At 42.1% G+C, this 23,938-nt stretch overlaps 1 protein-coding gene across 1 annotated transcript in view; it reads left to right on the plus strand.

The window, feature by feature from the left end:
• Positions 1 to 16,312: 16,312 nt before the first annotated feature.
• MTA3 (metastasis associated 1 family member 3) overlaps positions 16,313 to 23,938 on the plus strand; it is a gene marked incomplete at both ends in the record, with an annotated part of 149,609 nt that continues 141,983 nt past the window's right edge. The window contains 3 exons of the mRNA XM_082305419.1: positions 16,313 to 16,340; positions 18,488 to 18,555; positions 20,478 to 20,571. Of these exons, the coding sequence (XP_082161545.1) occupies positions 16,313 to 16,340; positions 18,488 to 18,555; positions 20,478 to 20,571 (190 nt within the window). The remainder of the gene's footprint in view (positions 16,341 to 18,487; positions 18,556 to 20,477; positions 20,572 to 23,938) is intronic.

The following is a 23,938-nucleotide window of genomic DNA, read 5'->3' on the forward strand; positions in this document are numbered from 1 at the left end:
CCTGGCTAATTATTGAAGGCTATTAGATTTCAATGAGTACTGAATCAAATTAACCTCTCTTGGACAGAGACGGGTACTAGGTGGGGTAAACCAGTTTGTTACATCTGACCTCCAGGCAGGCAGATACAAAGCACGGGGAGAGGAGAACATTGCTTGCCTGAGGAAGGTGATTAGAAGGAGATTTGCTAATGGGGAATTCAAAGGCATGACCGTATTCTCACAGGAGAGAAGAACACAGGAATGTATTTTCACACCAGTGAGATCGTTTTCTAAATGCCTACCAAGGGGAAGGGATGCTGTCTGCAGAGAAGATGCAGAGAAATACTGGGATTTGGAGAAGCCATGTGTGTGGGTGAATCCAAAATATGCTCTTGGAAGGGGAAGAAAACCAGGGCAGATAAATGCATATAGACATTATTTTGTCATGATCTTAATTTTTTTTTTTGCATTAGCTAACACAAAGAGTTACTGTTGTGCTTTTTTGTAGGTGGTGGGTTTTTTTTTTCCTCTTGCATTCTCAGCAAAGGCTATGAGCTCAGTTCACTTGCGTAAACATATGTGAGTTAGTGCACTTGAGATGCCCTCTATTTTCCCTATTCCCCACCTGCTGCTCCAGTAGGGCATGAGCCTTCTGTGTCCTGCCTGCCAGCCCTCGTGGATGTCCTGGATGCCATACAGGTGACACTTCATGCCTGTGTTTAGGTAACTGAATTGAGCCCTAGGCATCTGATATGCCTCGTTGAAGAACAGGACTGGAAACTTAGAAGTCGCGTTGGCTGGGACTCAGGGCAGGTGCCTTTATGAGTCACCCATGGTCTTTGGGAAGGGAATTCAGACAGCTGGGACTCTGAAATCCAACTGCTGGGAATTTCTGCAGAGCCAGTGAAGGCAGCACACGTAGCTGTGCTTGCTCACTTAGAGGAGGTGATAAGTCAGGAGGTCTAATTAGGTGAGACTTAATCACAGTGAGTTAGTGTCCCACAAGCAGGGTTTTACTGGATTTGTGGAAGAAATATTCCAAAGAGGAAACTTCTGGAAATATCAGTTAATTTCTTTTATTTCTTAGTGAGAAATAATATACTTCCCATTTTATGTATCTAAGCTCTCAGGGAAGGAGAGGAGACTTAGAAGCTCTGTCTTGCTAGTGCGGTCCTCTAAGCTTCACACTTCAGAGAAAATAAATACGGCATTTTTGAAACCCCTTTCACTTGTTTCCTGACGAACAGGGGAAATAATTCCTTCTTAAATACTGCTCTTCTTAAATGCTGCGTTGTTAACTACTGACCACTCGACTGTACTAAACTACAATAAATGGTGCAGAACCAGGTCTCATATAACACTTGAGCATACAAAATTCAGCACTTTGACCCCTTATGTACAGATTTTTATTTCTAAAAAGCATTATTCATCTTTTCAGTCTAATCCTACATGTTCTTCCAGAAGTCCCAGAAACTTTCCTGTTGACTATACTGGTTTATAAAAATGATCGAGCTTGCTAACTTAGAGGAATGTTTGCATAACTACTTAAAAATTAAAGATGGTGCTCAGGTTCTTAAAATACTAAATCTGAAGTCAAATACTCATCCAGTTAAAATTAATAAACTAGTAGTGTCTTGTGTTCTGTTCACAAAGAAATCCTTTGATTCTGGGTGAAAATGAGATCAGACCTCTCTCTAAAAATCCCCTTTTCCTGAGCCTCTTGCTGTGCTCATATCCTTCCTCAGGACGTAGGCAGACCTGGTTCTGCAGTGCAACGAGGTGTTAAAACCTTTGCATTATCGGAGCTTCAGGGACAACTGAAGCGTAGCTCCATTACCGTTACAGTGAAGCCAATGAAGCCGCTCCAGCCTGAGTTTACCACATAGGATGTTAAATGGCAGCTTGCCTTTCGTGGCTGTGCAAAATTAAGCTGAGGATCCCTCAGTACTTTCTGTAACTTATCTGCAATGTATCGGAGAGGACTCTGGCTTCTAGCAAAAAGGTTATATTAAACTGGGTTGCATGTAAGCAGTTGTATACAGGTCTCCCCAGGTGCCTACATAATCACTGTCAACGTCTAAGCAAATTACATAGATGTTCCGAGTTCACTGCTGTACCACTGACTCAAGTTGGTATCTGCTTCCAGGACTAGTAACTTCTCACCCCTTCCATCAAATGATTCCTTCCTAAATCACATGAGACTGGATTATGTCCTGGGATTGGAAGTTAAAGTGATCGCACCATTATCTCTGTTTCACGGCTAGAAATGTCTCTTATAGCCAGAATGAGTCTGTCTTTCTCTGCCTTGATTTTACGAAGGTACAACGTTCTTCAGGATGGTGTTTTTTCAACGATGACTTCAAGATGTAACCACTGATGGTTTGGATCAGGTACAAATAATTACAAAAAAAAAAATCTACCAGAATGATCCAGTAGATTGATCACCTCTTAGGAAAATACATAAGAATCTGGGTCTTGACGTTAAACAACTACATGCGAAAATATTTTTCTTTCTTTTGCACTGTAAAAATATACATTTGTGTGGAGTTTTTATGCTGTATTGTTCTGTGGTATAAGTTACTATAGCTTCATTTTGTGCAATTACTGACTTCATGATTTTTTTTTAACGCTTTTCTTTGTATTGCAACACACTTTTTTTTTTTTCTCCACTGGCAACATGCAGACCTGCCCCTACATTTTAAGTTGAATGTCACCAAAGTCACAGTTCCTGAGTCACTTCTTGGAAAGCTGCAATATCTTCACTAATTGTTCTTTTCCTGCTAATTACAGGAGGGGAAGGTGGACTCCTCACACCCTCCTTGGGGAGGGAGGAGTGGGATTCAGAGGAGGAGCAGTTTGCCAGTGGTATTCCTCTCTAATGTGTGTCAAATCCATAATACATCTTTTTCAACTGCAATTTCATTCCTTTGCCATCACGGGATGTGTTAGAAATTGCTGCTGGTGGGACTTTGCAGAGCTTGGAAACAGCTGCGTCATGCTGAAATGCAAACGGCAAGAGGGCCACCTGCATTGCTGTAATGGCCATCACCTCTCTGACTCAGCTACTGATGTACCTGCAGGATGTAAAGCTAATCAACCGATGTTAGCAATTTAGACATCCCCTAATTTCCCTGCTTCCCATTGCGATAAACTATGGAACTGAAACTGCTCAGGCTGGAGTGACTTTGGCACCAAGTTAGGACTGACTCTAGCCTGGATATAGCAGAAAACCAAAATGTCACAATCTTGGTGACAAACCAGATCTTTCCTGGAAATTATGGCTAAGAAACAAATTGTTAATGTTGCCTGCAGAGCTATGCAAATTTATTCTGATAAAGATCTTTGGCAAATTTTCAGTATGACTGGGTATTTGCATGTTCAGCTGCCCAGGCAGGTTTGTAGATGTGCCTTTCAATTGCAAGAGACGGAATAAAATAGGTTGCTCATTTCAGATTCTAAATCATGTTTTCCTTTGATCCATGGGAGTGAGTTTGTTGTTTTTTCTTTAACTATTGCACAAACAAGGCAGGAGACATCAGTAATCTTGAAATCGTAGTAATAAGAAATTTGTACATGTCGTCTTAGAAAAACCTTAACATCATTTAATGAGACATACTGCACTGTGTTGCACTTCAATGAATATGATATTGCCCTGGTTCTCAAAGGTGGGAAATTATAGTAAAACCACAGAAGCTTGTTTCAGAAGGCTCCTACCCTTAGCAGAAAGTTTCTGCCCATAGATTGCAGCATTCTGGTATGCCACAGAGGCTGGAGGAGCTTCTTTCTGTTTGGGGGTTTGGACTTTTTTTGTGTGTGTTGTGGTCTTATGATGAACACTGCAGAACATGACCTTAAGATCATGTTGCTTCCTTAATTTTCTGAAGAGTATTGTTATCAGATCATCAACACATTTTTCCCTCAGCAGGTTTAAATGTGACTCTCTTTCTTCTCTCTTTTTTAGAAATTTCATCTGTTTAAACATTTGTGCTGGCAAACAGACTTCAAACTGAGAACAAGACATCTCATGTTTGCAGTGCCTTGTTTGTTTGATTTCTTTGCTCCTATAGTTGTATCTTTAATTCTGAGATCTGTCTTTAATGCACCAATTTATATCACTGGTTTTCTGTATCTTCTACCTAACACCTATTGTAATTCACATATTAAAATTATTTATTTTTTCAAAAGAGAAGAAGAATGGGAAAAAGAAGCATTAAAAAAAAAACAAACAAACAAACAAAAAAAACCCTCCAAACTCCAAGTACTGATTAAAACATAGGATTGAAATCCTGTACTTCTGTTTTCCAGGAGCTGTATTGGGAGCCCTACTTTTGAGTGTCCTACCTCAATAAGTCATAGGTTCATCCTCTCTTCTTAGCCCCAAGCATCTTGTCCCTCCCTCTAAAAAGAGGACGGTGAGGAGTTCCCCGCTCAGCCTGGACAGTGTTTTGGAGGGCTGTGGTCACTGTTCAAAGTAGCGTACAATTGCTGTGGCCTGGGTCCCAGCAGAAATTAGGGATCTGCCAGAGCCTGGCGCTCTCTTACTATTTCCAAAGTTTGTTTGGAAAATATTCCTTACAATCTCCTCGTCTCTCAAGTTCAATGTTTCAGTGACTTCACAGAACGTGTGTCGTGGTTTAACCCCAGCCAGCAACTCAGCACCACGCAGCCGCTCGCTCACTCCCCCCCAGTGGGATGGGGGAGAGAACCGGAAGGGTAAAAGGGAGGAAACTCGTGGGTTGAGATAAGAACAGTTTAATAATTGAAGTAAAATAAATTAGAACAGTTAAATAGGCAAAGCAAAAACCGTGCACGCAAACAAAACAGAACAAGGAATTCATTCACTACTTCCCATCGGCAGGCGGGTGTTCAGCCATCCCCAGGAAAGCAGGGCTCCATCACGCGTAACGGTTACTTGGGAAGACAAACGCCATCACGCCCAATGTCCCCCTCTTCCTTCTTCTTCCCCCAGCTTATATATACTGAGCATGACGTCATATGGTATGGAATAGCCCTTGGGCCAGTCTGGGCCAGCCCCCCCGGCTGTGCCCCCTCCCAGCTTCTTGTGCCCCCGGCAGAGCAGGGGAAGCTAAGAAGTCCTTGACCAGTGTGAGCGCCACTTAGCACCTATTTAGAGACAGCTTAGCACTACTTAGCAAGAACCAAAGCATCAGTGTATCATCGACATTGTTCTCATCCTAAACCCAAAACACAGCCCCATACCAGCTACCAAGAAGAAAATTAACTCTATCCCAGCTGAAACCAGGACAACGTGGAAAATACTCAGGCCCTGCAAAATACGTAATCGGTTTGTTTACTCACACAGCTGATTTTTACAGTCTCTTCCATTTCTGCTATCCTTGGAGGAGCAGTCCTTGAAAGCCAAGAGGAAGACAAGCTTGCAGAGCTGTGTTTCCTAACCTCATGCTTCTTAGCAGCTTTGTGGGAGGGAGCCTGTTGAAGTGTACCAGTATTCTTCCTCCCAGTGCGCCAGGGAGGTCTGGCAGACCAGTCTACCGACCTGAAGGAGGCAGTTTCCCACCCCATACTGGGAGCGGAGCAGATAGATGCGCAGTCTTCCTTTCACGGGGGTGGGCCTTAAAGATTTGATCTATTGCTGAATTTTGTAATCACATAACAGAGTTCTCTTGCTTTCCCCAAGACTGCAATTCCTGTGGATTAACTCAATGGTATCGATAGAGTTATTCTGAATTGATGGTGGTGTGAGCGAGAGTTAATTATGGTCCAGTATTTCTGAGTCTCCCTAGACAAATAAAATAATACATTTTCATTGCTATAATGGTGGTCTATCTAGTATTCCAGTATTTGCTGTATTTAAGGAATTGTAGGTAATAAATTCCATTGAAAGGAATCTGCATTGCAGAAATTGTGACCATTTAGGTCAACTGGCTCAAGACACAGATCTTGTGAGTAAAAGAAGAATTATTTCTTATAGACAAATTGGTTGGTACAACTGTTTGCAGGCATCAGATTCTTTGCCTGTTTTGTTGACATAAAAGCAATCCTCTCTGTCTCTTATAACCAGAGAAATAATTCTGTAGTAAAAAAAGAAAATAGCTCTTGGGTTCCTTAAACCTCGCAGGACAAATTTCAGCCTAGCATGAACTTTTACTGCCAAGTTATAAACCTTGGAACAGAGGCTGGTAATGGAAATAGCGACGGAGAAAATTTTAAAGTTATGAATGGTGACATGATGGATTCTCTGTGCCTCGAAGTTTTGCACTCTGAGGGGATTGCAAGACTGGTGTGTCTGAAGGAGCAGCGTTGCCTTTTGCTGTTCAGAACAGCAGACTCCAACAGAAAATGAATACTTCGATTTAACACGCAATTCCAGAAAGATCGTGAAGAACTAGTTACTCTTGTCCTCTCTGGTGGGAAATAATTTTGGTGAAACTGTAATGGGGTTTCCCGGTGTTTGTAGGAAACAGCTCATCCCTGAACAATGAAGTTCATGTACTCTGCACTGCACTCAGAAACGTGTTTGAATTTCTTAAGAACTAATACAGCAGCAAATATTGTTTTCAGTTCGTGTGATACTTCCATCATAGAAATCTGTAGGTGAATAAGAAAGCTGCTCAGCAGCACAGTTTGTTCCATAAAAAAAGGAGAGGCTTAAACTACAAGTTGATACCTTAAGTTTTACATTTTGATGTATAAGGAAAACCGTAAAAGGCTTGCTCAAAAATGTCTGGTCACCTTGAAGTCACAATTGCTATTAAGCAGTGTACCTCTTCAAGTTTTAAAGGTAGAACTAACATAAACTTAACATATTCTATGCTTTATAGATTGTATTAAGCTTGCTAAAGAGCTATGGTAAAGTGCCAGATTAAGTAGTGTAAACTCCATGGCATCCAGATTCCACCCTACAGAAGACAATGCTGCCCAAACACCTTCTCCTCCTGCTTCTCTCATCACAACAGATCACTATGCTACATTCAATCAGTTGTTATTTTCTTTCCTAAGCAGAGAAGGTTGATAGCCAAACACACAATGACTCATGTTCAGAAGAAAATAGTCGTCAATCATAAATAACCTTCCTCATCCAAAAATGTTGGGCAACTACCAAAGAGGAGCCCAATCAAAACATGAAATCTTCTTAAAATATTCATTAAAAAATGTCATATTCCGAAAGGCTTGACAGTCACTATGGCTAGGATATTTTTATTGCAACTTCCCCTTCCCTGTCACAGCGTACTACTTTTGCCTATTTTCATGGAGAAGTCTGTAGGGAACTATGTTATGAATAATTATTACAAGAACTTACACAGTACTTTCTGGCACTGCAAAGTTGGAGGGCCTTCTACCTGTATTGTACATTATGTATCTTCCAGTTGATATTCAAGAAAGCAGCTGGCATTTAGCAGCTGTTAGAACTGAGGCCTGCAGTGATGGGTTTGGATGTTGACCAGTGCTTATTCGCAGACCCAGCCAGTCCTCAAAGGGATATAAGTCTTCATGTGGGAAGAAGACCAGAACTTCGGGAAGCAGATCTGAGAAACATGCATCAGCAGGCCTCTTCTGTCGCAGGGTATATGTGATTTAGCAGCATGAGCTGTGTTTACTTTCTCTCTGATGTCTTCTGGGCATTTTACGTACACAGATGTTTGTACTTTGACCTGGCTGTTATTCTAGTGAAATTCAGGAACTGGCTTCAGTGCAAATAGTGCTGAATAACTTGCTGCCTAGTTTTGGGGTTTTTTTGGGGGGGGGGGGGGGGGGGGTACTTCCCTCCCCCCTCCCCCCTCGCTGTTGATATGCATTAGTTTAAAAACTTTGACAGATCCCTAAAGGAAACGTAGCTGTAACAGTATGAAAGGGGGTTATTCCAGTATAGCTTATTCTTGTGTTTAGAGGAATAGGAAAACAAGCACACTGTATGCATGTGAGCCCAAGACTCATTCCTTCTTTCTTTGGACCACGAAATATTTTCCAAGTTGTATGGCAGAGCCACTGGATCAAGGAATCTAGGTTATTTCAAAGAGCATATTGTAAAAGACACTTCTTTGGTCATATTGTTCCTGAAGGGGAAGAATTTGTGTTTTTTCCCTAGCAGTTCTCCTCATTGCCAGTTCCCTAGTTCAGAATAGTTGTTTGGATAGCTTTGAGGAAGACAGGGGAATGGAAACATTCAGTTTTGGCTATGTGTGTTTGTTAGTCTCAGCTATATGCTGTACTGTTGTCTCCCAGTGGAGTTTCATAAGGAGAAGAGGGCTAATGCACACTGCTTCTTTGTTTATATTGAAATATAAATAAGAACAACTTGTTTGTAGGCATATAAAATATTCCTTGGTATTCTAGACAATGCTGTAGAATGTTAAAACTCAGATACTTGCACACTGTTCATCTCAGGTATCCAGATTTTACAGGTTTACATCCCTAGCTGTAACCAAGACCCAAGCTGTAGAAGGGTCTAGTTGCAGAGCTTAAAGAATAGTGAGAGGCTCATCTGGTAATGGGCCTGAAGACTGTAGAGCCAAAAATCTTCAGTCTGTCAGGGAGAAGAGTAAAACTTGACAAAGTGAGCATGGACATGACAGACCTATCAGACAGTACAATTGGCATCTGCCTTCCCTACAAAGAAGAGAAACTTAACTGCAATAGTGGGGAGATTTTTACTGAATATGGATGTTTCAGACACAGGTCATATGTTCAGGATGTTTTTGTTTGTGCCTATTTGGTACAAACAGCCAAATTTGGCATGAATTTGCCTATTCTTGTGTCTATTTTGGCACAAACAGCCATTATTAAAGAACTTGCAGGATGTATCAGTTTGTATGTCATCCAAAGTTAGGCTCTTTGCTGTAGTCCTTTTAGGAAATATGTAAAATCTCCTGTTCGCCTGCATACAGGGGGAATACTCAGGGTATTCTGAGTGTGCAAGTGTTCTCCGTCAGCCCATTGTGTGCTACGGGGAAGAGAGTTTTCAAACTGTTTATTTCTTCTTGCCAGACATAACACATAGCTGATTTAAAGCAAACAAGCAAACAAAAATCCAAACAACAACAAAAAAATGCCAGCTTTGCAGCTAGGGAGCCTCTCATTCTTACAATACTTCTTGTGTCATCACCTATTGCCTGGTGTGGTAACTCTAACTACCTGCAGTAATCTGGCTACCTAATGGTACATTACCTGTTCTTAGGGAAGAGTGGCTGGAGAGCTGCCTGGTGGAAAAGGACCTGGGGCTGTTGGTCGACAGCCAGCTGAATATGAGCCAGCAGTGTGCCCACGTGGCCAAGAAGGCCAGTAGCATCTTGGCGTGCACCAGGAATAGTGTGGCCAGCAGGACCAGGGAAGTGATCGTCCCCCTGTACTGGGCACTGGTGAGGCCACGCCTCGAATACCGTGTTCAGCTTTGGGCCCCTCACTACAAGAAGGACATGGAGGTGCTGGAGCGTGTCCAGAGAAGGGCAACGAGGCTGGTGAAGGGTCTGGAGCACAAGTCGTATGAGGAGTGTCTGAGGGAACTGAGGTTGCTTAGCCTGGAGAAGAGGAGGCTGAGGGGAGACCTTATTGCTCTCTACAGCTACCTGAAAGGAGGTAGTAGCAAGGTTGGGGTCGGTCTCTTCTCCCAAGTACAAGCGACAGGACAAGAGGAAATGGCCTCAAGTTGTGCCAGGGCAGGTTTAGGTTGGATATTGGGAAAAATTTCTTCACTGAAGAGGTGGTCAGGCATTGGAACAAGCTGCCCAGGGACATGGTTGAGTCTCCATCCCTGGAGGTATTCAAAAGATGGGTAGATGTGGTGCTTAGATACATGGTTTAGTGGTGGACTTGGCAGTGATAGGTTAACGGTTGGACCTGATGATCTTAAAGGTCTTTTCCAGCCTAAACAATTCTATGATTCTATGATTCCACTCATCCTGAGAAAATACTTCATGCACTTCACTGACTGCAGCGAGGTATGTGATTGTCTCTAGGTAAAAGACTCGCTTAAAAGCGACTGCCAATACTTTTCAACATAACAGTATTACTACCGTTCTGCAGAGTGCTACCGTTCTTCCTCACCAGTACCCAGACTGGTTTTTGGAAGCAAGTCATCTAGTCACAAGCCTGTTAATCAGGCAGGCAAACTGACCTCCTGTGTGATACTGGCTGTTGTTAGAAAAAAAGGTCACTTGAACACAAAGTTAAATTCACTGTGTGTAAGCAGGCATGATTTCCCTGATTTAAGAGGAAGGTGTGTGTGTATCCTACCACTGATAAACGTGTCCCTGAAATTCACCCAGCCATTTCAGAAATGAAGTTCCTCCTACCAAGAGAATAACAAGCAATCGTCACTGCACTGACCCAGAGACTTGCTACCTGCATAAATAAATTGTTCCGATTTTCAAAGCTAAAAGAAAAAGCAGTACTTGAGAATTTCAAGTCAAACGTGTAATGGAAACACAAGGCAGTGTTTAGAGGCATGGTGAGGCACTGAGGGTACCTTTGATCAATAAGTTGCGCTTTGGTGTTGCTTGCATGTAATCGTTCAATCCCCAGAAAAACTGAACTGAACAGATGCTGAGTCCTTGACTTAAATTAATTCTGCTCAGATGAATGTACTGTACTCTACTTAAATATGTGTCATTAAGCACCTTTGACAGCTTTTTAGCAGGTGTTTAGCACGAAAAATAGATCAGTTGAGAGAAAGGGAGAGATAAAGAGTAGATCCAGTGTGGGGTGTTTAATGTCTATGTAGTAGTATTGTGTTCAAGCCCAAAAGGGCTTCATTTAGGAGCACTGCAGATGTATGCAACACTCCAGCATCCTTCCGACTGCTCTGATTTGCAACCTTGCTTATGTCAAAGATAACAAAGGTATATAACGGTCTCATCTTGGTCCTACTGCAGTCAATCACAAAACTCTGACTTCAACAGAAACAAGATGTGAACCTAAGTCTTCTCTAAAACTGGTAAACAGAATGGGGTACAAAACTGAATCTTAGAGCTGTAGGCTTTTTCTCCATTAGGATGTGAACTGCAAAATAAATTGGTAGCTGTAACAAAAGTTCTAGATGGGCAAACTTTCTTTTATTTTTTTAATCTGGTTAGAAAATAAGATCTTTACTCTGTTACTAAGGTTATTATCAAAAACTGTGAGAGTTATGCCTGTGGAGTGGAAGAAATGCATTTCTTGCATATCTAGTCTTCAGTAGTAGATTAATAATAAACCCTACTTTATCATCCCTCCCTCCCTCTCTCCATCAAACCTATAGTATTATCTCCATTGCAATAGAATGGCTTTCATTAAAGCAAATTCAGTCAGAACAAGAAGACAGGTACATACAGGTCCGGATCTGACTTATTTTGCACAAAAAAAAGTCCTTAATTCAATCGTATGATTTACAGGAAATGAAATTATGTATGGTGTCAAAGCAGTGCCGTATGGTAGGCTATAGCATCTCTCTATATAATAGTATGATACTTATTGAAAAACCATTACCAAATATCTCATTGTCCCTACCCACTCAAATAATAACTTGTTGCCAGCCGTAAGCACCAGTTTTCTCTGCACATTGATTTAGTGGTATTCTTACAACTTTAAGATTTGGATTGAACATCTAAATCTGCAGACTACTGATAATTCAGCAATTAACTTTAAGCTATTGTTTAAATCATATTTAATGAAAATAGTGACATATTTAGCGAAGAGTCTCTTGAGAGATCTGACTCAGAGAGTCAATAAAAAAGCCAACATTATTTCTGATGCCAAGAGAAGATGATTTTCTCTTGTGAGAGGGTTGGGATTTTTTTCTGATTTATGAAGAAGTTGATATGGAAGCATCTATTACAGATTGCACCTAGCTTCTCTTTCAGCAGAGGCAGCTAAAATTTTCTATTGCTTATGATAACAAACATTGAATCTCATATTCCTGTAAATGAAATTAAAAAAAATATTATGCAATGTCTGTTACAAAATGGAAGTTATCTAAAGTTTTTATAAATGTAATCATGAGCATTGACACGGAAAAATGTTTTTCTTTGGCGACTAATTAAGTGGCAGCAATATGAATTCTGTTTCTGCTACAAATTCATTAATGAGGTTTTGCAAGCAATGGTGTGTCTTTGCATTAGTAGAAAAAAAAAGTGCATGTACTTTTAGCTGCCTGTAAGCCAGTCTGATCGATGTGCAGCTGTGTTAGCTGGCATGTTTGTTCACACTAGATGAAAGTGACTTTGTACAGGCTACGTATTATTTTTGAGCCGCAGGACAAGTCCATGAACTACCGAAGTCCTCTGTGGCAGTGAATTACTCTCAGTCTAAGTAGGAGTTTAGGCTGATAAGAATGAGCATTTGTAAAGTCCTTTGTATTTTTTTTAACTCTTTGCATGGGTTATGTGCATGCAGCCTGTTTATTCATTGTAGCAAAGTTTTACTAGCAAGGGAGCCATGTTCCCTTGGTGTAAACTTATAAACTTGAACTGCTGAATGTTTGCTGTGCTTCCAGATTACCCATGCCAAAAAGAAACTCTAGGCTCAGCTACTTTGAGTTAGGCAGATCCTGTAGGTATGGCCCAAGGATGGGAAAGTCTGAACGCCTTTTCCTTTCTGTTGCATCAGCATGAGGGCGAGTCTATGAAGGCTCTACAAGGAGCTGAGCACCTTTTATTAAGGTTCAAGCAACATTCTTCTCCAATGCTTTTGTTGATTTCCCTAAGATGTTTCTACCTGTAAGATCCAGAAGTGTTCCATTCTTAAACGCACCTCTATCAATATATTTTACTGTAGACCGCTGAACTGTCAGCTTAATCCTTAAGGAAGTAATTTAGGAAGAAGTTTTGTCTTCAGTACTGGTGTCTCTTGTGAGCAAGTTTATGGGGTTTTTGGGTTTTGGGGTTTTTTTTGTTTGTTTGTGTGTGGGGTTTTGTTTTGTTTTTTTTTTTTTGTTTTTAGATTCAGGCTTTTATTACCTAGAAAACATGCTTGTCTGGAACCTTTGAAGTTAAGTTCTCTGGATACAAAACAGGACGCTGCACAACAGCTGGAAGGGTACTTCCCTTATTCTGCCACTTTCTGGGGTGATGAGCTTGTCGGAGCTTTTTGAAACTTTCATCTTGGCTCTGCAATAGTGGGAAAAGAGCATCGCTGGTGAGGAGTTTTTGTGTCTGCTGCAAGAATCCTTGAGGATTTGTCCTAAAACCTCTGAACTAATGTGAACAGCCAGAGTTCTGCCACTGGCGGAACACAACTTTTGGTCTCTGAAAAGCTATAGGGAATTAAAAATGAAAATTCAGAGATAAAATTCTCTGATAGCAGATTTCCATTCCCTTTGTCCAACCAATTCCAAACATGAGAAAGAAGCCTTAAATTTCCTATGAAAAGTGAAACTTTTTGTATTCTCCCTAATGAAAAAAAGTATTTAGTAATTGTATTTTTTAAATACAGTAAGAAAATTGTATAGCTCCAGTCAGTTTAATGGGTATTTAATAGACATGATTTAGATGCATCTGATGATGTAAAGTGAAAAAGCCAATGAAGAGGGTGCGGGCTGGACAAGCCAAGAGACACTGTTTTAGTTATACTATGAAAGGTCCTCGGGCAGCCCTGCTCTCGGCGCCTCATCTCCATCTCCTTCAGTAGTGCTGATGTAGCTCACCGTAGGGGCAGGTGGTGAGGCTGGACCAGGGAACTGGTCTATGTTTTAACATGATCCTTTACACTCTATTCTTCTCTTCTTGGCTATTTTTGGAGGAATATGAGGAGGAATGATGGGCTGCTCAGAATGGCACAACAGAAAAAGCCGTGAAATTAAGTTCTTGGGTAATCTGTGTATCTAACAGGAATGATCTATTTTGCAACTTTAAGTTGCCACAGAAATGTGGTTTCTTTCGAACAACACAAGTAATCTCAGTCTGTAGCTGAATACGTTTCATTTCCCAGGTTAAGACAAAGCTCTTATCTGTTTGTTTTTTTTTTTTCTCAACAATGTTGTGGTTGAAACAAGAGTTTTCCATTATATTTAATCTAGACAAATGAAGATGTTTACATAACTTTAATTTTTCCCATTCTGTGCACTGAGATAGCACAGAAAATAAACTGTATCTAGGCTTTTGTATACATGACACCAAAGTAAAATGTACTGCCAGTCCTGCAACTTGGTACCCAACCACAGCTAGCTGTGCCCACTACCTCCCTCAGCTTGCAGCAGTGACTTTAAACTATGCAAATACAGCAGCATGACACCGTACAGTATCAGGCTGTGCTATCTGGGGCTATACGAACTGTGCTAGTGTGAATAACAAGGCCCAGTGATTCAGTACTAAGGTATATAGACGTCATTCTTTCTTTATCTGGTCTGTGATGCATGCCTTAGTCAGGCAACTGTAAATAAAGGGTGTTTTCTTGCTATTTTCGGGCTGTCAGCCTGAGAGGGCAGGCTGGGACCATGGGCTTTCCTGGGCTGCGCGCTCACATTTTTGAGAGGTGAATTCTGTATCTTCAGGAGCTGCCTGCCTTTTTCGTACGCCATGCCTTCAGATGATGGAAGTGAGAGTCTGTTTCTATCGAAATCCACTCTTTGCTGGATGAGGGTACATTGTAAGCTTCAAAGTGTGGGAAATTCCTCTAATGTCGCAGTGCAGACTTAAGCTGAGGAAAAGAGCTTGGAGGCATTTTGTTTAATTGATAATGACTGCGACAAGCCAACTATTTGAATTAACTGTTCTTTTGCCTTGAGAGTTTAACCTGCTTCATTTACCAAGCAGTAAACCACCAGAGTAAAAATAACATGCTATTTAACTTCTAGCTATTTGCATTTAGGTTCTCTGCTAAGGCAGTGTTATTGTGCCTCTAGAAATAACCAGCTGGATAGAGCTGCTACTTCCCAAGGAGTTTCTGCAGACTTTCTTTTCAGCTCCCACAGATGTTCTTGTCAGGAGACAAAATAGAGGAAGATTTCCAGTTTTTCCTTTCAATGCATGAATGTGTTGCTGTTTATTAAAGAAGACTAAATGACTGCATCATATGCCAACTTCACATATTTCAGGAGTTTGGTACTGGGTTGCCTGTTTGACACAAAGTAGTCACTCAGGAAATTAAAAATGCCCTAGAAGGAGAATAAATCTTAACCTAATAGTCCCAGATTCACTTAAAAGGGGAAAGGGAAGAGAGCATACGATCACTTGAAACACCAGGGAAGCTCATCCTCCTCCTAATCAACGTGTTTCCCTGCAGCTCAGGATGAAGTGAAATGTTGGCTTGGTAATGCTCAAGCTACGCGCACAAAAATCCAGGACATGAAACAAATAATAAATCATCACCTTCCTTGCAAGAAAACGATAAAAAGCATTTATCTCCCAAGGAAGAGTTCCACAGCAGGATCAATTTGTTTGTAAAGCGCATAGATTGTTTGTGATGGTGCGAACTTTGTATAAACACGGGGAAATGGCTTCGCGTTACATCAATATTGATGTTTTTTGAAGCATCCCTTCTCAGATGATTTGTAAGCATCGCCTTCAACGCTTCCTGGCTCCCAGACGAGCTGCTAGATTTATCTTTATCCTGTCGTAGGTGCTTTCTGCTGCCTGGTGCGAGCAAGCCGGCTCCCCCGGAGGGCGGGCGGCTGAGCAAGTCCCCGTGCCCGGGGCGCCCCCCCGGAGCCGCCCGCTCGCCCCGGCTGCGCCCCGCGGCCGGCCGAAGGAAGGAGCCGGCAGCCCACCACCAACAGGTGCTGCGCGCACACGCCCGCGTCAGGAACTTTCTCCGGGTCTGTGCTAGGAGTGTCCCAGGGGGAAGGGATCCCTCAGCCGCAGGGGACAAAGCGGCGCCCGGGGGAAAGGCAGCCACCCCACAAACCCCGAGGGGCCGGCGGCAGGACAGCCGCCCGCTCCTTCCCGGCGGCGCGGGGCTCCCGAGTTTCGGGACAAAGCGGCGGCAGCCCGCAAAACGTGGCGGGCTCCGGGGCCGGGCGGGCGGCCCTCCCCCTGAGGTAAGGCACCTCGCTCTGCCCCCGCGGGGCGCGGGCAGCTGCGCCGGGGCAGCCCCGCACCCTCGCCTCCCCCGGGGAGGCCCGGCCGCGGCCCCCGCCCCCGCTCGGGCCGCCCCACCTGCGGCCGGGCCGCCGGCCCCTGCCTCCGACCCGCCCCGGGGCCGGTGCGCGGGGGAGCGGTGGGGGGCGGTTATTTAACCCTTTCCCCGCCGGGCGGCTCCGGAAGCGGCCGAGGCGGCGGCGGCCCCGCGAGGCGCGGCGCTGTGTCCTGTGCCCGGGCGGGGAGGGGTGGCGCAGGGTGGGGGCGAGCGCGGGGCGGGGGGGCCGCGGGAGCCGCTCCCTCCTTGCCCAGCCCGGCCCGGCAGAGGCGGCGGGAGGAGGAGGAGGAGGGCGCAGAGCGCAGACATGGCGGCCAACATGTACCGAGTGGGAGGTATGTGGGGACGGGGCAGCGCCCGCCCGGCGCCGGGGGGCCCCGCGCCCGGCAGCGGGGACGGGGCCTGGCCGAGGGGTCCCGCCGAGCCGCGGGCTGTGCGCGCCGCGCCGGGGCGAAGAGAGGCGCGCCCGCCCCCTTCGCCTGCCGCGGCCAGCGCCATGGCCCTGAGCGGGGCGGCCAGGCCCGGGCGGGAGGCGGCAGCCGGTCCCGACGAAGGGGCCGCCGGGCCCTCCGCGGAGCGGAGGGGGAGGACGCAGGTTCCTCCCCCGCCGGCCCTGTGCGCCGGGTGGGAGGCCGGCCCCCGCCGCCGAGGAGGAGAAGGGCAGCGCCGCCCTCCGCGGGGAAGGGGGGAGCGGCGCCGCCGGCTTCCTGCCCCCTCGCCGCGGCGCGGGCCGGGCATGGCCTCCCTTCGTGCCTCGCCTCCTTCCCCGGCGGGCGGCGGAGGGGCCGACCGGCGGGCCGGTGCACCGCAGCCGGCTGGCCCGCCTGCGAGGCGAGCGAGGGGCGGCCTACCGGGGCCCTGCGCCCCCGGCCCGGGGGCCTGCCTCGGCCCAGCCCTGCCGCCGCTGCGGCCTGGCGGGGCCCGGGCGGCGTGGCGCGGGCAGCCGGCGCCCGCCCCGGGGGGCGCCCGGCGGCGCTTCCCTCCGTGCCGTTCCCCTGTCCCCGCTCCCTGCCGTTAACGGCAGAGTTTCGTCTCCCGGGGGTAAATAACAAATCCGGCTGTGTAACCGGGGGATTTCTGTCAGCTTTCCGGCTTACCGAGTGACACTTAGGCGGTAAAACACACGGCAAGCGTTTCTTTTCCAGCCCCTCAGCTGTCGAAATAGACACTGATAACTTTCCGCTGCCCTCCCTTGCGGAGGGAGCGTGGCAGCGTTCCCGGCGCTGTGGCTCAGGTGCACGGCGCAAGTGAGGTGTTCAGTACCTGGTGCTCACAAACGGCTTGTCTCCTCCTGCCCTCTCCTCAGCAGCCTGAGGTGAGAGCGAAGATGCAAGGAAATGAGGGGTGATGGTAGGTTGAATCTCTTTCTGCTTCTCTTTTGAGAGATGCTGATCTATCCACAAATCGTCCATCTGCGTACTTCTTCATTAGGGCATTTAGATTGTAATCTCATCAGCCTTTACTGATGAAAGCCCTTCTTGGAGCAGGGCTGTTGAAATCTGGGTAGGGTTTGCTTCTTAGGTCATGAATTCTCAATTTTTTTCGTTGTAATCTTAATAAATAATTGTGAACCCTACCCAGAGATCATATTCTTTCTTTAGAGCTGAATGAGCTACCTGAGGCTCTGTTTCACTGTAATGTGGTGTCAGAGCACTGCAGAAGAGTTTTACATGTCGTTATGGTCCCTCCACCCAATTTTTTTAAATAAAGTTTGCAAAGTGCATGGTGCAGAAGTCAAATATCAAATGTAAAGTGTGGTTAGCATTTGGTGGGTACTTTTTCATTTGATGAAAACAAGTTTTGAGAAAACTATAGAAGGAAAGGCAGTGCATGTCAATTCTTTATATGTTACATGGGAGCAGCTTTCAGGATATGAGTAAACGTCCATATACTGTATGAAAATATTTTTATGTTAATGATGCTGTAAGAGATTTTTGTCCTGGAAGAACCTCACTAACCTCATGACTATTACTGCTTGATATAGTTTGCATGTTACTGAACAGAGATGACAACAAAAGCAAGTGTCCTAAAATGTACATCACTCATTTGGACAACTGTACTACCACAGCACCTAATAATAAATGTGAGGTAGCATATCTTACAGAAATATTTTTCTCCATAATATAGAAACTCACTAAAGTGCTCGATTCTTAAATCTTCCCTGATTGGTTGTGAGAAACCACCACTTTTATATCAAGATTTATGAAGCATGTGGATTACTGAATTACAATGTAAGCTCCAACACAAGGCATTTAGCTTTATTTCAGCATGATTGTTAAAGCACGTGTAGGGCAGTTATAACAAGAATTTAGGAACAAATTACGGAAAATCTTAGTAGAAATACCTCACTGTCTTGACATTTACTAAGAAATCTCAGCTTTTTAACAGCTTCTAGGTTTAGAAGAAAATTTTTGCACTAATAATGATATGCTTTTATGTACTATGTTTTAGCATTTCAAGATCTTTCCTTTTTTCATTGCAGATTATGTTTATTTTGAAAATTCTTCCAGCAATCCATATCTCATTAGGAGAATTGAAGAACTTAACAAGGTACACAAGTATCTAAGATTCTTGCTTAACCGTTGACAACAGTCAGTGTGCTTTTCAAAAACTGAGAATTATTTCCATCCCATAAGATTTCTATTGTGGTAGAATTTTCTGGGTCTTTTGAGTTTGTTGTTTTTTTGTTTTGTTTTGTTTTGTTTTTTTACTTTCTTGAGATTTGCTATGTGTTTTCTCTATGTTTCAGTTACTGAGGTCTTGCTATGTGATATCCTGTAATTCTGCCCTGTTATCTAAGGAAACACCCAGTTGATCATTCCTGGTGAACAGTAGTGCTCTGCTGTAAAAATTCCCAAACGAATCCTATGACTGCTTGAGGAAATAAATGAATTTAATTCTCTCTATGGTGATGACACTGTGAATCCATGTGGAATGATAGTGATCGTGTAATGTGTCTGCTTTTGGATGTTTGTGTAAAGAGCTAGTAGGTATCAGTGAGACTTTGCAGTAATCAAATAGCAGAATATGAGACTTCTGTGGCTGGTTATTGCTCTGCTTATTGGCAGCTGTGAATGAAGGATGGGCTTTTGAATAGAAATAGAGACTGTATTCTCTGTCTTTATCCTGAGTGTATTTTTACAAAAAATGGAGGCTTTTCAGAGTGTCATTTTGGAGAAAGCATGATTATTTTTATTCGTTCTTGTACTACTAAGAATGGTGTGGTGGTGTTGATTTTTTTTTGGTTTTTTTTTTTTTTTAGAGTGGCATATTTTTACTATTCCGTCAAGCAATATTAAAGCTTATGGATACATTATGTCAAAAGTTAATGATCAAAATGCCTATTGTGATATAAATAATAATAAAGTGGTTTTTTTTTTCCCCCTGTGATTAGAAAGTAAATTAAAAAATTGGTGACCTGCAAACAGTTTTCTTATTACTGCAACATAACACTACTCCATAGCAGACATCAACCACATTATCTGTTAGTGCTGTCCAACACAACATCCACTGAACTTGTGCATGGCAAATCATTTTTGACTTCTATTGGAGAAGAATATTTTTTATTTACAGTAATTGAAGTGATTCCAATCATGTTCTGAATGTAATGTTTATTATCTTTAAACTGCATTGCTATAATTTAATCTTGCTTGTGGATGGTAGAGCAGAGTCATGTATTGATTTTTTTAAGAGAGTTTCAAGGATATAGTCCAGATATCTTAATTGTGAATTATGTGCTTTCATGTGTTAAAGGCGTTGAGCAAACATGGAGATGCTACGCAAATGTGTAATGAAATGCTCTGGTTATCTTTTTACCACAGATAAGATGCTTTCTTTTTTTTTTGGGTAAGAAACTTAATTAAAACATGCAGTGCCAGCTCTTGAGTTTTAAATAAATAATTCAAGGTAATGAACTAATTTTGTACTTTTAATAACAAGAAAGAGGGTACAGTTCTTCAAATATTAGTAGATTCTTTACATTATCAGGCTAAAGAACATGATCCCTGTAATGAGTCATGAAAACAACTATGAACTAAATAGCTTTTTTATCTTATGAGCTGCAGTGAATTTTCAAATAAACCATGTTATATTAAATATGATGCCAAAAAAAATGCCAGAGTACTTTGAAATATACATTTCTGTCTAAAGCTGGGTTGCAAAGAAATGTTCGCAAGCTTCTAATGCGTCTTAAGGATACTTACGTTAACATGCTACTGGCATAACATCTCTAAACAGTTGAATAATATATAATTTTTTAGGACTAAATAATTATAATCAATACTGTTATCCGATCTGAAATTGATACTGGCCTGTGTCAGGAAGTTTTTACTTACTTGAGTAATTCTGTTGATTTCAGCCTGACTGATCATGTGAGAACTAATATGAGAGAGAATTGCAAGCAGAGGGCATTTAATTTGTATTACTCAGTTGAGGAAGGATACATCCTGACTTGATTTATCTTTCTTTTGTAGACTGCCAATGGAAACGTGGAAGCAAAAGTGGTGTGTTTTTACAGGCGAAGAGATATTTCCAACAGCCTTATAATGCTTGCAGATAAGCATGCTAGTAAGTAGATTATATAGGGCATTTTTTCTTTCTATCACAGCCTGTTCAGTTTCTGCAGCTACTTAAAATTGCATTTCTTGGGTATGTGGAATATATATTTATATTAGGCACTAATTAATATCCAGTTAGATGCCTTATCTGATACTGGCCCTGCTCCTAGTAGTTGCTTCCAGGCCTTAAGTTAAGCTGTATTAAAGTGATTGAAAGTTTCCATTTGAAAAAAAAGAATATATTTTTTCATCTGGAAGGTACAGCTGTATTTCTTCTTTTATGTCAGAAGCAAATCTTGGGTGTAAGTCGATATAAGCTTAAGAGCATTTGAGGATTTTATTTGACTTTTTTGAGTTAGACATAAATGTGTATTGCTTACTGTGAAGAATGAAATGTATCATTGGAGACTGAAAATCACTGGAGATTGTGAAATAGCTCTTATGTGCATTTATGCTAAATGTAGATATTAATCAGTAAAATAATAGTAAGCATAATGTCTTTTTTTTTTTCAGAAAAGCAACACGTAGTAATAGGGAAAAAAGTCCTATTTTCATCATGAACTTAACTTTTCTTGGTAGCTGCCATTTGGTCTACAACTGAAATATGATATTTTTCTGTAACTTTGTAATTAAAAAATACAATTCTGAAGACAAAAACGGAACCTAAAAGACTGAGATGTTTGAGAAAATAGTTATTTGCAAAATATTGCACTTGTGTTTATAAACAACTGAAGTGTTAAATATGTCAACATCCGGTAAATTTCTTGCCATATACTGTTAAATAACATGTTGATTGTAAATGATACTTGAGTTTTCAAAAATAATATATGAATAAGTGACATAGAGATTATAAATCTCTGTTCTCTGATTTATCAGAATGAATCTCTTTAAAGACATTACCTAATGCTACATTTTGCATACAGATATATGTTGGAGTAATTAAGCACCTAAAAAAATACCTTACAATTTGTCTAAGGTCAAATTCTGATAATTTTATTCATACAAGTACTGTTAGTGAAGAGAAACAGCCAGCTCTTGGCTTTCATTTTATTCTTTCATTGGTCCTAGAGAAGTGGAGGTGATTTGAGTACACAGAGTGAAGTACTAGCTTGGTTTTTAAAGAAAGAAGATATATCTTGCTTATGTTCTAAGGGAATGATTTATTAAAATTTTTTCCGATATAGTTGGGTATGCTTTATAATTATTGGTGACCTATTGCGTGGTAGTCTGTCCCCACAATCATTACAGTATTTTGAGTTCTTCCGTATTAAATGTATAGAAACATAGAACTTCTAGTGAGCTTCACTAAGCTTTCCAGCACGTTTATTTTTGTTTTTCTTTTGTAATGGAGGGGGCAGGGAGGGATGAAAAGGATAACAATTTTACTGGAAATACAGTGTTTTTCATTTGATTTTTAAAACATGAACCTTGTAAATTTTTTGGTTGGCTTATTTTTTGGAAGAGGGTATGTTAGTTCTGTGGGCATCGTTCAATTTGGAAAAGTGAATAAGATTTGTCGGTTTCCTTTGTGAGTTTTAGATTGCCGTTTTGTCAGCACTTTGATAATAAAGGACTTGTTGATGGTCTGTTGCTCTTCCACTATAGTATACTAGGGGTTTGTTGGTGTCAGTAGAAGTACCATGGAATCTTCCATCACGTTTTCTCTATTGAGATTCTTTTGCTGTTTTCTAGCGAGAAAATGGAAATGTAATTTCTAGCTGATTCAACAAGCATCTTTAGAATGCCTCTGTCTCACAGGTTGCAAATCTTCTAACCTAGCGTTCTTATGGATTAGATTTCTCTGTGGACATTTTCTCTGCACATAATGTTTTCTTTCTGACCAATCTGTGGAATCTGTACAGCTAAGTTATCTTATGAGATATATGTTACAGATACAGGGGACAGCACATAGTGAAGGATTGCTCGCCTGGATCTTCGTACAGCTCATACAACAGATGTAGTTAAATGTCAAATCAATTTAAATGTTTTGATTCTGGAATACCACAGTGTTCTGTTTAAAAATATGATGTATGTAAACAAAATATTTGTGTGTTTATGAATTGAATGTTTTGGGAATGTTTCATATAGCTAAACATGTTGATGCTTCAACACTTATACCTGGTTTGTTATAAAATAAATGCTGAAAGAAACTAGTTTCTTACAGAATGGAAATTCTAGTTCAGTCACTGGTTACTCCGCTGTATGTGTCTAGAGAAGTCTTTTAAGTATAAGATCTGCTTGATCTTTTTAATGACATTTTATATTGCTAGCAACTGTTTTTTTTTTCTTTATGATAGAGAAAACTGTCCCGAGTAATGCACTTCTGAAGATTTTGAACAGGTGGGGATTGGGTTTTTTTGGGTGACACTTCAATTTTTGAAGGTTGTATTTTGTGATGTAGGTATGGTCCCATTTAATAAGAGAAGAAAATAGCTTCGTAAGAATATATTTTGGAACTTCAAGAACAAATTTTCGATAACTTGAAAAAGTTTCAAAACAATTTTAGAGAATGTTTGGGAAAAATGGAATGAAGTAGATCTGTGACACCATCACTGGTAAAGAGTCAATATACTGTTGGGGGGGAGGGGGGGAAGGGATGGACGTTGTTTAGTTTTTAAGTTGTCTCCAAAAAAGTTTCAGGATATAAAAAGAAATTGGGGGGGGGGGGAATCAAGTTTTCCTTAGGCCGTTCTAAAATACTCGGGTACAAAGGAGTTCCCTTGATCTCAAAGCATCTGACACTAATCTGTGAGGAAATTACATTTCCTCCCTTTTTTTTCTCTGGTGTTTCTGGTGGAAGTTAATTAACGAGCATTTTTATTTGTCTACCAGCATCACGTATGATGTCAGTCTACGTCTGGGCATAGTTCTATAAGCTGACTGTAGCCACTGAAATCCAGGGGTTTGTAATGTTTTATGGGTCCTTGAAGACATGACATTTTTCCCCTTTTGATTTCTGGTATTATAAAATAGAGTTTATGATAAGGCTAACTTGAAAGCCAAAACAAAATACTGGCCAAGATCAGCTTCTTGATCCTATGCAGCCTCCTGAGCTGAGTAGGGGAGTTCTGTTGGAGTGTTAACACCCACTGGCTCTTAGGTTGTAGCCACTACCATAGGGTCACTGCGAGGGGGTCGTTCCTTTCTTCATGCAGCAGAGTAAGGCTTACTTTATGCGGAAAAGAAGGAAAAGAGATGAATAGAAGACAGCAGGCAGTACAAGAGCTATTGCAACAGATGACTGAAGTACATAAGCAAGTGAACTTGGAGAGACGGGACAAAAACACTCAGCTCATTAAAACGGGTGAAGCAAACATAAAGGGGTGGCTTCGAGATGTTTTCTAACCAACTGGTGTGATTGAATGGGAAACTGCCAA

This window comes from Platalea leucorodia, assembly GCF_965183815.1.
Source record: "Platalea leucorodia genome assembly, chromosome: 3".
Classification (NCBI taxonomy): Eukaryota; Metazoa; Chordata; class Aves; order Pelecaniformes; family Threskiornithidae; genus Platalea; species Platalea leucorodia.